This window comes from Coregonus lavaretus (assembly GCF_964263955.1).
Source record: "Coregonus lavaretus genome assembly, chromosome: 6".
NCBI lineage: Eukaryota > Metazoa > Chordata > Actinopteri > Salmoniformes > Salmonidae > Coregonus > Coregonus lavaretus.
Genome location: NC_139993.1, coordinates 12719022 through 12733472, shown reverse-complemented (window position 1 = coordinate 12733472; position 14451 = coordinate 12719022). Strand labels below are relative to the sequence as shown.

At 40.0% G+C, this 14451-nt stretch overlaps 1 protein-coding gene across 1 annotated transcript in view; it reads right to left on the bottom strand.

The window, feature by feature from the left end:
• LOC311130368 (uncharacterized protein) overlaps nucleotides 1–14451 on the bottom strand; it is a 37847-nt gene that overhangs the window by 18964 nt on the left and 4432 nt on the right. Inside the window, 17 exon segments of the mRNA XM_084163092.1 lie at nucleotides 2635–2693; nucleotides 3085–3201; nucleotides 3644–3722; nucleotides 4971–5039; nucleotides 5340–5404; nucleotides 6036–6093; nucleotides 6276–6341; nucleotides 6711–6747; nucleotides 6927–7138; nucleotides 10352–10530; nucleotides 11082–11242; nucleotides 12141–12209; nucleotides 12301–12386; nucleotides 12641–12724; nucleotides 13228–13396; nucleotides 13601–13734; nucleotides 13969–14087. Of these exon segments, the coding sequence (XP_084019218.1) occupies nucleotides 2635–2693; nucleotides 3085–3201; nucleotides 3644–3722; nucleotides 4971–5039; nucleotides 5340–5404; nucleotides 6036–6093; nucleotides 6276–6341; nucleotides 6711–6747; nucleotides 6927–7138; nucleotides 10352–10530; nucleotides 11082–11242; nucleotides 12141–12209; nucleotides 12301–12386; nucleotides 12641–12724; nucleotides 13228–13396; nucleotides 13601–13734; nucleotides 13969–14087 (1763 nt within the window).

Below are 14451 nucleotides of genomic sequence, written 5' to 3'. Positions count from 1 at the left end.
TATAACAAGAAGCAACTGTTTTTGAACGCTGAACTGTGTCTCACAACAAAAAAGGTTTATGGTATGATAGTCGGTCGTTGTAATAGACAGTACATCTGTATGGTACATCACAAAGTAGGTCCTAAAAACATAATTCAATTGTTGCAGACAATGACTCCCTTCTTCCATCCAAAGACACTTGCTGTGGAAATCAAACACACTTCAATAAACTGGTAGTGATGCTCAATTTTAAAACAGTTTGAATCTCCTTTTGTTTTTGCACTCATTTACACAATGCACCTAATACAATAAACAGACGCGTCTTCTTCTATTACCAATAAAATAAATGTTTATGGGGTATACTCCATATTTTAATTCTGCTTTCATACTGTAACGAGATAAAAAGACTAATAATGCATTCATTTGTATTTATATATCAATACACAAGGCTGCAACAATACATTTGAATCAATATTGTTGATTGAAACTGAAATGCTTGTGGCAAGTCCATTGCAACTAAATCCAATTTGCCTGCCAACATTATAGGTAACAATGTGGCATTACATTAGCATTTCTTGTTCATTTCATGGTCATCAAGAAAACGTTTCATGATCACTTCATTTTCGTGGATAAATCCAATAGCCTATACTGTAAGCCTACATCAAATTGATCAAATTGTTGCTTTGAGTATTGATAACAGTCTAGTCAGGTTCACACCCCTTCCAGAATGCTGCATCACCTTTACAATAAGCCCATAATAACACTCAGTTAGCCTCCTTATTACAATTCATTGAACCACAATCTGCATGGTTGAGAGTCATTTCAAGTATAGGCCTATAGGCTACTTTACGTTCTGCAATAATCCCTGTGAATATCACATTTGTTAATGTTTTCAGTGGATCAAATGAGCTCATTATCTTTTTAGAATTGTATAAATAACAATGTCACAGAGTAGCATTTCATGTTTTGACAGTAAAGGGAGTATGACAGTAATGGAGGATTTCAGAGAGAAATAATTTTGTTTTAGAAATTATATCGTAAAAAGACAGATAAGATAACGTCTCTCTATGAAGAAAGTAGAGTCAGTCGCCTGCCATGTTTGGAGGAATCAGCTGACATGGAGCAGTTCATCATATCATATTGCATGATCAGAACGTGCAAAACTAATTTCCATGACTGGACATGCTTGACATAGATTATCATTGCAATGAAGCATGGTAACATGCCATTTCTGTTTTTATGCTGAGTTTCAGCGCATTTCATTCCGGTAAATTGTCCAATTCAATAACACAATCACATAGAGACATGCATCTGGCATTCCAAATCATAAATCAGACATAACTTACCACTGACTCGAAATCTTTTTAGACACTTTTCGAGGTGACGTTCAGTTTCTCTGTAAACCGATATGTGTAAATATGTATATCATGTCATATGAGTAAAGAAGGCCAGAACAAAGCTGCAATCAGTGTTGTTACTGCAGTGTCTTGCCCAGCCCATTCCGGTGGGAGGGGTTTAGCAGCGTCAAAATGATAGGGTTCGCTTAATCCCGCATGGCGCCCGCGTTGGTCTATTTTGCGTCTGCTGAAAATGGATTGCATTCGATTTGGAACAGGGCTGCCTCCCGGGCGTGAGCCAGGTGTCCGGTTCAAAACAAAAGAGACGCAATAAAGCACCTGTAGTAATTACATTTGTGTTTTCCCATGCAAACGGGATTGCGTTTGATAAAAACGCTTTATCTGCCTTCCCATTGAAAACTAGTTAGAAAATTCAAACATTTATTTGATGGAAAAGAGATGTTGTATGTTTCTGGGCGATGCATCATGCTGCCTTCTTGACAAAATGACCGAGCAAAGCAGATTACTGTTTGGTTTGTGAAGGGAGTCACGCTTTTACCCGATGACGTGTCGGGCCTATGCCAGGTGGCCCGCGGCTCAGCATAATCGAATCCACCAAACCAATTTTATCCACCCAATCATATTTAGCGTATTATTAAAGGGCCAAGATCCATGTGTAGTTGGTGCGCAACTGCGCATCATAGTCCGTATAGGCCTATAGACCGTTGGTTTATAACCTAAAAGCCTACATATAGCCGATGGATTAATTTCCGACTGTTAACATTATTATAATATAATATATTTTTATTTAAGCATTTGCATGCAATTACATGTGGACATTCCATAAAACAGGCCAAAATAAAAAGCAATTTCACAATCTCTACAAGGCATATTTGCTAATACAAAAAGTAAACATATTACAGTGGTTGCGAACAAATATATTGTTGTTCCTCTTACAGAATGACATTCACATGAAATCTACCACAGTAATACCATACCACAGTTAGTAATGTCTTACCGAATACACAACACCATGCAGCATTGAATAAAATCCATTCCAAAATGTGATATAAAAATCTAAAAAAAATCCATTAAATAATTAATGTAATACTTGTTTTTTGAACTTGCACATTTTTTTTCGGAATGAACAGGGGTCTTCTAGATCATCGCAAATGTTAGCCACTGTAACAAAAAGAACAGACCATCATATTGCATTAGGCCTACCTGTGTTGTGAATCCAAGCTAATTGCAGTACAATATCCATCATATGCAAGTCAGAGCAGTCTTCATTGTTTCTTTGAATAATTCATTCACTGACCTGATGGAAGTCGAGCTCTATGGAGCCACTGTCATGAGCATCAATCTTCTTAAAGACTCCTGTAGAAAATAGAGTAGTTATCAATTATTTACAGTAAAAACAAACACACATGTTACAGCCCAAATGATGAATTCAGTGCCTAATGTTAGATTTGCTTGATTTTATATAATTTAAAAGTTTTTAAACACTGTTTCTTCATTAGTTTTAAAATGACCACAAACTGGAGTTTGTGTTTCAGCCCAACATCCACTTGGTTTGGAAGAGAACAAACTACGTCATTTGGAGTGAAACAACAGGCTTTGGGTTATGATAGGGTAAAACAGATGTTCATAAGGCAACTGTAAGTTTAATTCCTCAAGAATAAATGGCTATATCATTAACTGAAATGATGACCATTGAACAACAGGAAATCTTATGGATTGGGATTTTGAGAAAGCCAACAATACTCACTGAACATCATATCCAGACGCATAAGGCAGGCTACAAAGTTATCAAAGTCGATGGTCATGTCTGGCTCAGCGTAGCGAGCTATGAGGATCTGATAAATGCTGTTGTTCAAAGTGAAGCCTGAGGAAGGAAAAGAAGAGTTTCCTTGTTAGAAACTGAGCAGTGAAGCACTGAGTGCAATGACAGCCTGCATACCTAAGACTTTCTTTCTGTTGCAAACACCTTCAGTTCAGCTCAATTCACCTTACTCCAAACTGCTTCAATGGGTTTTTAATCTGTTATGCACATACATTATTCACTTCTATGACCAATAAGTTTAGGCCTTGCTCAAAGACTCTGTTTCTGGAATTTGAACTCTATGGTTACTAGCACCAGTCCTTTTCCAAATCGGGTGCCTCATTACAATACTATTGATATTTGTCCTTTCCCCTATCTACTTCTACTTAACGGTGAACACTTTCACCAACCCATATCTGTCAGATCAGCGAAATCTCCAAGGAAGCCAAAAAGATAGGCTCAATTAAAAAGTAGTCACAGGATCAGAAAATGCCAAGAGACTCGCCTGCTTCTTTCAGGGCCATACGCATCTCTGGAGTACTCATGGTGCCTGAATTGTCCATGTCATTCTTCTTATAGATACCCTGTAGGAACAAATGGCACATATTACCCAATTCAATATTTTTTTGTTATAACATATGGTCATAACAATGACGTCTTATGCATTACTGCCAGGTTAAACATGGCATGCTCCACATTATCAGCATGGGTAAGTACTACATCCACTATTTCCAACTTAATGTAATGTGTAATTGTATACATTGTGCATTGTTCCTAAGTAGTATTTTGTTTGTTTATCTTTTAGTTTTGTTGTAAATGTTGAGTATCTTATGTTCCTTGTGAAGTACTAGTGTAAAAAAATATGAGCCCTTACATTTGTCGTAAAAGATTGAACATATCTGTACTATGTCGATTAGATTAAGATCACTTTATTGGTCAATTGAACACAAGGTCCGAAATTGGACTTCTGCTTTTAACCCAACCCCTCCGAAAGACACACATACATTCACATACAGGGAGCGATGCAGGGGGGCTGCCACACTGGGCGCCCAGGGAGCTGCTGTCGTTAAGTGCCTTGCTCAAGGGCACACAATGGCATCTAGGATACCTTCTGGTTGCCAGCTCACTTCCAGCCAGATTTTTACCGTCGGACATTTACATTTTACATTTACGTCATTTAGCAGACGCTCTTATCCAGAGCGACTTACAAATTGGTGCATTCACCTTATAGCCAGTGGGATAACCACTTTACAATATGTATTTATTTTTTAATTTTTTTGGGGGGGGGTAAGGGGGGGTAAAATGATTACTTTATCCTATCCCAGGTATTCCTTAAAGAGGTGGGGTTTCAAGTGTCTCCGGAAGGTGGTGAGTGACTCCGCTGTCCTGGCGTCGTAAGGGAGCTTGTTCCACCATTGGGGTGCCAGAGCAGCGAACAGTTTTGACTGGGCTGAGCGGGAACTGTGCTTCCGCAGAGGTAGGGGGTCCAGCAGGCCAGAGGTGGATGAACGCAATGCCCTCATTTGGGTGTAGGGACTGGAACTGGCAACCCTACAGTTGCTGGCTCGCCTCTCTAACTGCTCGGCTACCTGCCGCCGAAACGATGGCCATCTATTTGCAATACATATGAGAGTATTACAGGGGTCAAGACCCTCCGCTTTTCTTTGTGTGACTAATCTAAGATATGCACCTCATCATTGTTTTTGGTTGAGCATGTTCTGTCATACCTGTGGCGCCTGTTGTAGAAATTGCTGGGAACTACCAATAGCAAATAGTAATCAGGGCACCCACATCAGGGTAGAAATTCAAACCCTTCTCGACACATATCTTACCAGGTACTTCTGCACTTTCTTCCACAGAGTAGCGAACTCCCCAAGGCCCAATTTTCCATTTCCACTGTCCTACTGTAGAGTTAAGATTCAAACTTTCAGTACGAGCACACCATATCGAATAATTGGTTGAACATGGAACATAAGGAAATTCGTACCACTGGCAAGCAGATGAAAGCATTACTTTAGTTAATGTGATATAAGTTAGGAGATTGACATACTATAGTGTAGAACAGAGGAGGCTGGTTGGAGGAGCTATAGGAGGATGGGCTCATTGTAATGGCTGGAATGGAATAAATGGAACGGTTTCAGACACAGCAAACATATGGAAACCACATTTAGAATGGGAATACTGACGGAAAGAAAGGATACATCCATGAGGTTGACCATGATTCTACAGGTTTCAAGACTGAAGCCATCTGTTTTGATGTCAGTTCCTGCAAAACAACAAAAAGGACTATTGAGGGATATTCCAGAAAAGGGAGATTAATGAGTTAGCCAGCAAATGTTTGTCAGATCTTGAATCAACGCCGCTCCAGATAGAATTTTCAGCTCCAGAGTGAGCTGAAACGATGGCAATGAATCATCCACAAAAAACCTGCCTCATCACAGGTTAGCTCAACTCTATCCTGATTTTGTGGCTACACTCACATGTTCTCAACCAATCAAATCAGATGTCCTACCTCCTCCAAGAATCACGTGGATGAATTTGCTAGTTGTTTGTTGCACTGATACATTTGTACTAGGCCATCAATGAGTGTAACCTAAATAATAAAAGCTTGCATTTGCTTTATTCATCTTTCTGGAATAGCCTTCAGGTCCATCTGATGCTGTGTGCTTTCTAAGTAGGAGGAGTAACAGAGACCATCCCTGAACAGCAAACCTTGGACGATCCAATGTTCCCAACAACACTTTGTCACTCAAGTCAACCGTGCAACCGGGGTGAGCAACAGTTGACTAGATCTCAGGGCGGGTGAAATCACTTGTACAATGGGCTATCCCATAACACTGCATAGCTACATACACTTCACATCTGCCTCAGATCCACAAAACAAAACTTTTGCTTACGTTTGGAGACAATCTTATTCATGATGGTTTTCAGCTCTGCTGCAGAGATCTCCATGTCCTGAAGAAGTAAAATAAAAGACAATACATATAAAATTCTCAAGAACCCCAAAGAGAAACCTTTTCAAGATGAATGATGTTTAGGTTCACCCTCTAACATCCTTTGTAAGTGGATGAGGTGGTTATGAGGTTGTAATGCACTGATAAAAGGGTCAAAAGAATGATGTGTAAAAAAGAATGTACATCTCCTGCAAGCTTTGTAAACAAGCCTCGAAATCCTGCGTCGACGTCATCATCAGATACAGTCTCCTAAAAAATAAAATTGTTGATATTAGAACATAATTAGAATGTTTATGGATGTAAAGATATGAGAGCAATACTCACAATAAACCAAGAAACAGAATTCAAACTTTGTTTTACAGTACATAAACGAATAGATATTTACTAGAAATGGCATGGTAAAATGGTAATTACATAGTAATAACCTATGAAGAACATGTTTGTTTCTTTGGGATTCTTCTAAACAAGGACGACTAGGCACTATTAGTTATTGTGTTAAGTATCAGAAAGTACCTTAAGTATTGGTACTACCCAATTTCCTAGTAAATACCAGGTAAATACTAGTGGAAACAATACCATAAAATAAAGTGAAACCAAAGCAGTCTGTGCACTACTCACATCATCTAAGTCTGCCTTGACAGGATCGTCACATGGTCTAGATAGCACAACATAAAACAAAACAAAAATGTGATATCTTAGCAGGCAGTAACAAGTCAGACTATCAACACATTACATTTCAGAGGTAATTGTTTGTGCAGGAGTAATTTAGTAATTTACTGAATCGGCCCTTGGCCCTGAAAATGTATGAAACCTGAACAAAGGTGAGAGCATTACCGAGTCTCAGTCTGCTTCTCGGAGAAAACGCGGAGGCAGAAGTCGCCATTTAGGTGTGGCTCGAAGGTGGAGGGCACAATGAGGTACTCCCCGGGGGGCATTTTGAAGCGGGTGCTAACCTCCCGAAGGTTGACGAAGGTCTCAGACCGGGCCTTCTGAGCATGTGTCAGGAAATAATTCTTGTCCAGGTGAACCTCTCTCTGGCCATGAAACTGACAGGAGAACGAACCAATCAGGGAAAGATGCAGGGTGTGTTTTAAGAAACAAACAAACAAAAGGCAGTCATAAAGGTTATTTAAAGTACGGAACAGGTGTTGAAACCAAAATTATTTTCCAATTGTTCCAGAAACAATTTTTAAGTTCCATTCCGCTGTTCCCACCAGCAAAATAAAGTTCTGAACCGGTTCGAACCAAAAAGCAGTAACAGTTTATATCGTTCCTTTCTGTTCCTTTTTAAACCTCTGAAAAAAGTTTTACGTTTAGCTTGAAATTACATGATTTTACCAATGGAGCAGGCAAGCTATGTAGATGCATTGGACAGACAAGTGTAATGCAGGGTGCGACATGCGACTGAAATTTTGCGGGTGTGGAGAGCACTGGGCATTAAGCACTGGGCATCTTATTGTTATGACATGCATTATCTGAATTAGGCCTACAGAATTATACCTACGGAGGAGCGGCTTCTATGAAGGAACTTTGAATGTCTTTGTACTTCAGAGAGTTGGCTTAACTATAACGTTGGACCAGAGCTAGCCCTTGATCATAATTCTCAGTTCCATCACATTACACATAATGCCGCCTAGAGTTTAAGAGCTAGACCAGAGCTAGCTAACAGGCTAGCTAGCTAACATGCTTGTGTATGCAGAGCGGCACTAGAATTAAAATAAAAACACGTCTTACCTTTTTGTAGTTTATAAATCCAATGTGAAATGTGATAACTATAGTATCCTTAACTAGCATTGAAAAAGTAAATCCATTGTTCCCTAATAAAAAATCTCTTTCCCTAATTTCGGAATCACGCCTATAAAGTCAGTAGCTACAGTAGACTATGCATGCTTCGGAGGAAGGGGGGAGTGGCAGGTAGCCTATAGGTGCTTTGTTGCATGTTTTTGTGGGACTGGAAAAAAATGCCCGGAACGTAAAATAACATTGTTAACCGGTTCCCATACTTTTAAAATAACGGTTCTGTTCCTTAACAGTAGAGCTCACTTTCATTCTCGGTTCTGGTTCTGTTCTTCGAAATTGTTTATTATTTTCCAGTTTTTGGTTCTGTTCCCTGAACCGGTTCCAACCCCTGGTACGGAATACAGTAAAAGGAGGGTACGGTAGCATACAGTGAGGGAAAAAAGTATTTGATCCCCTGTTGATTTTGTACGTTTGCCCACTGACAAAGACATGATCAGTCTATAATTTTAATGGTAGGTTTATTTGAACAGTGAGAGACAGAATAATAAAACAAAAATACAGAAAAATGCATGTCAAAAATTTTATTAATTGATTTGCATTTTAATGAGGGAAATAAGTATTTGACCTCTCTGCAAAACATGACTTAGTACTTGTAGTTGGCCACCAGGTTTGCACACATCTCAGGATGGATTTTGTTCCACTCCTCTTTGCAGATCTTCTCCAAGTCATTAAGGTTTCGAGGCTGACGTTTGGCAACTCAAACCTTCAGCTCCCGCCACAGATTTTCTATGGGATTAAGGTCTGGAGACTGGCTAGGCCACTCCAGGACCTTAATGTGCTTCTTCTTGAGCCACTCTTTTGTTGCCTTGGCCGTGTGTTTTCGGTCATTGTCATGCTGGAATACCCATCCACGACCCATTTTCAATACCCTGGCTGAACGAAGGAGGTTCTCACCCAAGATTTGACGGTACATGGCCCCGTCCATCGTCCCTTTGATGCGGTGAAGTTGTCCTGTCCCCTTAGCAGAAAAACACCCCCAAAGCATAATGTTTCCACCTCCATGTTTGACGGTGGGGATGGTGTTCTTGGGGTCATAGGCAGCATTCCTCCTCCTCCAAACACGGCGAGTTGAGTTGATGCCAAAGAGCTCCATTTTGGTCTCATCTGACCACAACACTTTCACCCAGTTCTCCTCTGAATCATTCAGATGTTCATTGGCAAACTTCAGACGGCCCTGTATATGTGCTTTCTTGAGCAGGGGGACCTTGCGGGCGCTGCAGGATTTCAGTCCTCCACGGCGTAGTGTGTTACCAATTGTTTTCTTGGTGACTATGGTCCCAGCTGCCTTGAGATCATTGACAAGATCCTCCCGTGTAGTTCTGGACTGATTCCTCACCGTTCTCATGATCATTGCAACTCCACGAGGTGAGATCTTGCATGGAGCCCCAGGCCCGAGGGAGATTGACAGTTATTTTGTGTTTCTTCCATTTGCAAATAATCGCACCAACTGTTGTCACCTTCTCACCAAGCTGCTTGGCGATGGTCTTGTAGCCCATTCCAGCCTTGTGTATGTCTACAATCTTGTCCCTGACATCCTTGGAGAGCTCTTTGGCTTGGCCGTGGTGGAGAGTTTGGAATCTGATTGATTGATTGCTTCTGTGGACAGGTGTCTTATATACAGGTAACAAGCTGAGATTAGGAGTACTCCCTTTAAGAGTGTGCTCCTAATCTCAGCTCGTTACCTGTATAAAAGACACCTGGGAGCCAGAAATCTTTCTGATTGAGAGGGGGTCAAATACTTATTTCCCTCATTAAAATGCAAATCAATTTATAAAATGTTTGACATGCGTTTTTCTGGATTTTGTTGTTGTTATTCTGTCTCTCACTGTACAAATAAACCTACTATTACAATTATAGACTGATCATTTCTTTGTCAGTGGGCAAACGTACAAAATCAGCAGGGGATCAAATACTTTTTTTCCCTCACTGTATGTAAACATATGTAGCAGACCTTTGTTGACTTTTGGTCATTACACACTGCATGGTCGCTTTGGTTAATCCCTCACCTGTGGTGGAACCTAAAACAAAACAAGAAAACTACATTTTCACCTCATATCAACTAATTTGTCTTCTGCAAATATCTGTTAATGTGATGCAATTATAATGCATTGTAAGAATTCTGATATGCATATATAGTCTTAGAATCATCTCATAATGACAATGAAATCCTGACTAAATAACAGCTATTTTCAGTCAGTTGGAAAATTGCAGCATCGAAAATAAACAGTTATCCAAATATATAAATCAGCCAACGCCAAAAACAAAACATTTAAATACATTTGAAAAATCAGCCAATGCCAACAGAGCATGTCAGACTCCTTTGAGATTTGAACACCTTGACTATCTAGTTCAATTTGTCCAAATTGTACAAGGAGTATGTGGAATGTTTTGTGAAACTGCTTTGCCCACTAGAACCTACCGCCTTTCCTCAAGCGATACCGCAGGGGGTTGAGAAAGACCTTCCTCACCTCATAAATGGCGAAGCCAATGGTGTGCATGTCCTCGCCTACTTTCCTCAGCCGGCGCCGGTTCTTCTGGATCAGGCCCACCACGAAGCTGCAGCCCACCTCGTTATCGTCAGGGTCATCGTCCTCCTCATCCAGCCTGATCACAAATTGGGGGTTCATCCAGAAGGTGTCTGGAGTTGGGAGGGAGGTAATGGAATAATCTGAAGAGTGTCTTGGATTTTTTTAAAGCATGAAATAGTGTGAGTTTACTTTGTTTGAGGAGTGTTAAGCTGAATGAGGTTGAATACAACAGTACACCCAGCAAACCAAGAACATTCCCAGCCAACATTAGCCAACATTCCAATTATTACGTTTTAATTAGGTTTTAAACAAACATTAGCATTATATAATTTCACAAACAACAAAGTGCTATTTCTAGTCTACTTTCAAATATCCTTGGAATGTTGTGCTAATATTCAACAAAATGTTGTGCACAGCATTTGAAACAGCTACCACTGATTCCACTAAACAAAGACACTGCGTAAACATTGCTATGAGTTTAATATAATTCCAGCTTTGTAAACATTGCTATGAATTTAATATAATTCCAGCTTTTGTACTGGCTTTTGCCCTATTGATGAATATCAAATAGATTCCATTGAAATTAATGGTTCTCTGTTCTCTATGTGAAAGTAGAGAGACGAATATGGTCACTTTTGAAGACTTTAGCAATTGTACTCACAGGCGTGGTTCCTGCAACCCCCAGCAGTGGAACCCTTCCTCCAGCTACCATCATAGTTACACACGCTCCAGTGCTTCACAGAGTCATCCGTTAGCGTATCTGGGGTCAGAGTGCAAATCTCTATGCGAGAGTAATGCCGCAGGAACTCTGTAAATGACATCCTGCACATGGGCAAGAATGGGTGGAATACTTAGCTGATACAGTTGATAGATTAAAGGGGACAGATACACTTTAAAGGTAGGTGCATTTTGTAACTTTCATTTCATTTTCATTTCAGGTACTATGAAAACATTTGGGCAAGAAGCGTAACAAAAAAACAAAACAGAAAAACAAAACAGAATGCACCTTTCAATGGTCATAACATAAAACCTTTTCAGGCACAATAGTTACTGTTACGTGAAAGCATATGACATAACAGGTGTCTAAGGCTTTGGCTACAGCTAGAAAATATTACTTAAAAGAGTTCTTAAGGCTTTGGCTAGATCTAGCATTTTTAGCCTAAGTTTAGCGGACATGAGTCAGGCTCATAGTCTTGTGATGAGGTAGCACCACCTGCAAGCGACTTCAAAATCAATGTCACTGGCCCAAGAGGAAATGTCCTATTGGTCTAGGTCAAGGCGTTGGTTTCTCCTGTGAGAGACCAGGGTTCACATCGCGCCCGTGACATAAGGGCGACATTTTCGTAGTGCAAAACCATTGTTCAAAATTAGCATAAACCTTAATATAATTTGGCAGTGTGATTTATTTGGAAACTCTTCTTCAAGAATAAGCGTTAAAAGGAGGCAGTTATCTAAACTCTAGTATTAATCACCTTATAACACACATTGTTGAAAAGTTTGTTACTTGGCATTTGGTGACATAAGTATGAAAAATGTATGCACTCACTAACTGTAAGTCGCTCTGGATAAGAGCGTCTGCTAAATGACTACAATGTCAATGTAAATAAGATATGTCATGTTTATGACATTATTATGACACTGTTGTGGGGAGCAGCTCAGTGTGTTACCAAAATGTGTTAATATCATGGTTATCAACTCTAAATAACTAAAATTGTTGTACCAGAATTCTCCATCATCAGCTTTGACATTCTGGCGCTCTGAATCATCCACGGAGTTCCACTCGGAGGAGCTGCAAGGAGGGCAAAGCAGTGAAAGGTCATTTTACTATAAGGTACAAGGAACATTCATTTCTCTGAGCTATTGTTCTGATAAAGGCACACCTGTCACTCCAAGCCCCTGTCCACTCCACTTGACCCCAAGGGTTACGTATTCTGATCAGCTTCTCCTTACGGCCACGATAGGTCACCTAAAACACATGCACAACTTACACATAAGTACCCTCATGGACCCATGTGGGTGGTGGAATGATTGCATCTTCATAGTCATTATCATTTGGGTGACACTTTACATTAAGTCACCCTTCTGCCATAACCAGAATGTTTATAGTTAGCAGAATGTAACTATTTATCTTTTTTTATTCTACAGTGACCAAAATGTTAAAAATTCCACGCATCTACACCATCTACTTTCATTTTGGAAGGCTTTCATTTTGGTTCTCACCTCAACAGCCCCTGTTAGGGAGTAGGCATGCCCTTTCACCAGCTTCTGTCGTGTGACTGCCTCCGAATCAGCGGCACTGGTTATCTGCACCAACACAGGAAAACTGGGATTAGACCAAAGAATTGTAGTGGTGTGAGAAAAAACTTGGAATGAACTATGAACTGAATTGTTACACAAGACCTAGATGTTCATACTGAAAATATTTTAAACTTCAACTCGACCAGGTTACTTCCTACCAAAATACTTTTTCCTTGCCACTGACACGCCTGCTTGGTCTTTTGTCTTTTAGGCTTAGGTCTAGGTTACTGTTATTAAGCATTTTGTAACAAATGTGTTTAAAAAAGCACTGCAGAATTTGATTGATTGATTTGTTTATGTTACACATTTTCCCCTTTCTACTCTACCTCTCGTAATGTATTTCACACATCCATTTTCCATTTCTAAACGCACACACTGTGCAAAGAAAACCTGTATAACCAACACACTATCCAACAGGATAACTTGAAACATATATTTTAATGATGCCTATGGTGACAATTGTGCTGTTAAAATAAACAGCGTGAAAAGGACAGAGAAGAGAGCCTTACGTCAATGGAGCAGCCAAGCAGAGCCCCTGACTCGATTGCCTTCTTAATAATCTGGAACATGTTCGAAGGGGGTTGCCTCAGGTCGTAGTTCTCTGCAATGCCCCCAGTGAAGTCCTCAAAGCCCTCAGTGGTGGAGCCCCCAGACAAGGCCTCGTAGCAGCCATTCACCCTGTGGGCAAGACAGAAAGACTGTGAAATTAAAAATACTAGATCACACAGATGTTTAAAATAGGTCACACAATATTTTCCCTACAGTGCCTAAAGAAAGAATTGTATTCCTAGCATTTGCCATGCAATATTTGCATTCTGTCAGCATAGATTTTTGACTGCTACACTGGCAATTTATCATTAAGCGCAAGGAATATAGACTCACTTGGCATAGGCCTTCTCCAGCAGTGCACTCCAGAACTCTGAGCCCTCAGCTGAGTGAACAAACAGCAGCTCTCCATCTTTTGTGGGCAGCCTGTCATCAATGACAACGTCCACCCACTCCCCAAACTGCCAAAACTGTGTAATGGGGGGGAGAGAAATTAATCAATACAATTTCGTACCATAATTTGTCAGTTTAGACCATGTGTATTTTCAACCTATGGATTTAAATGTTTAAAAACTAGTAGCATATTTTGATTACAGTAAAGGTACACATTGTTACCTATTTGTATTTTGGGTGAGTACACATTGATTACAAATTCTACCAAACAAAAGCCTAACATTTGTTCACTTTGTTCACTTTCATTTTACCTGAAAGTGAAAAATTCCGGCGTAACTTTCCCCAAAGCTCTGTCCAATGGGGACCACTCTAGCCATGACATCTTCATTGAGCGTCAAAGAGGCAATGGCAGCCAAAAGCCAACAGTCACCTAAATAAAAAATAAAAAACAAAGAACAGGATCTAAGTTTGTATATTTGGGTTATTTATATAGATTAAGGTTGTGTACTTTTTGGGAATATATGTATTATCATGTTTACCACAAGCAGTGAGTGCACCAAGGTATTGCCCAATGCAAACAAGAGTGCATTGTGACATGTGGCAACACACTGGAAGGATATGTCTGTAGCTAATCTCCTCTCATATACTGTAGGTTTGAATGGGGACAGGGAACAATAAACAGATCTGGTAAGTCCACCCAGACAACAGCGAAAAGCCAACAGTCACTTGACAATATAATAACTGATTCTAAGTGGTTTAACTAGTTGATTCAGGGTTATCTATTATATTTTCAA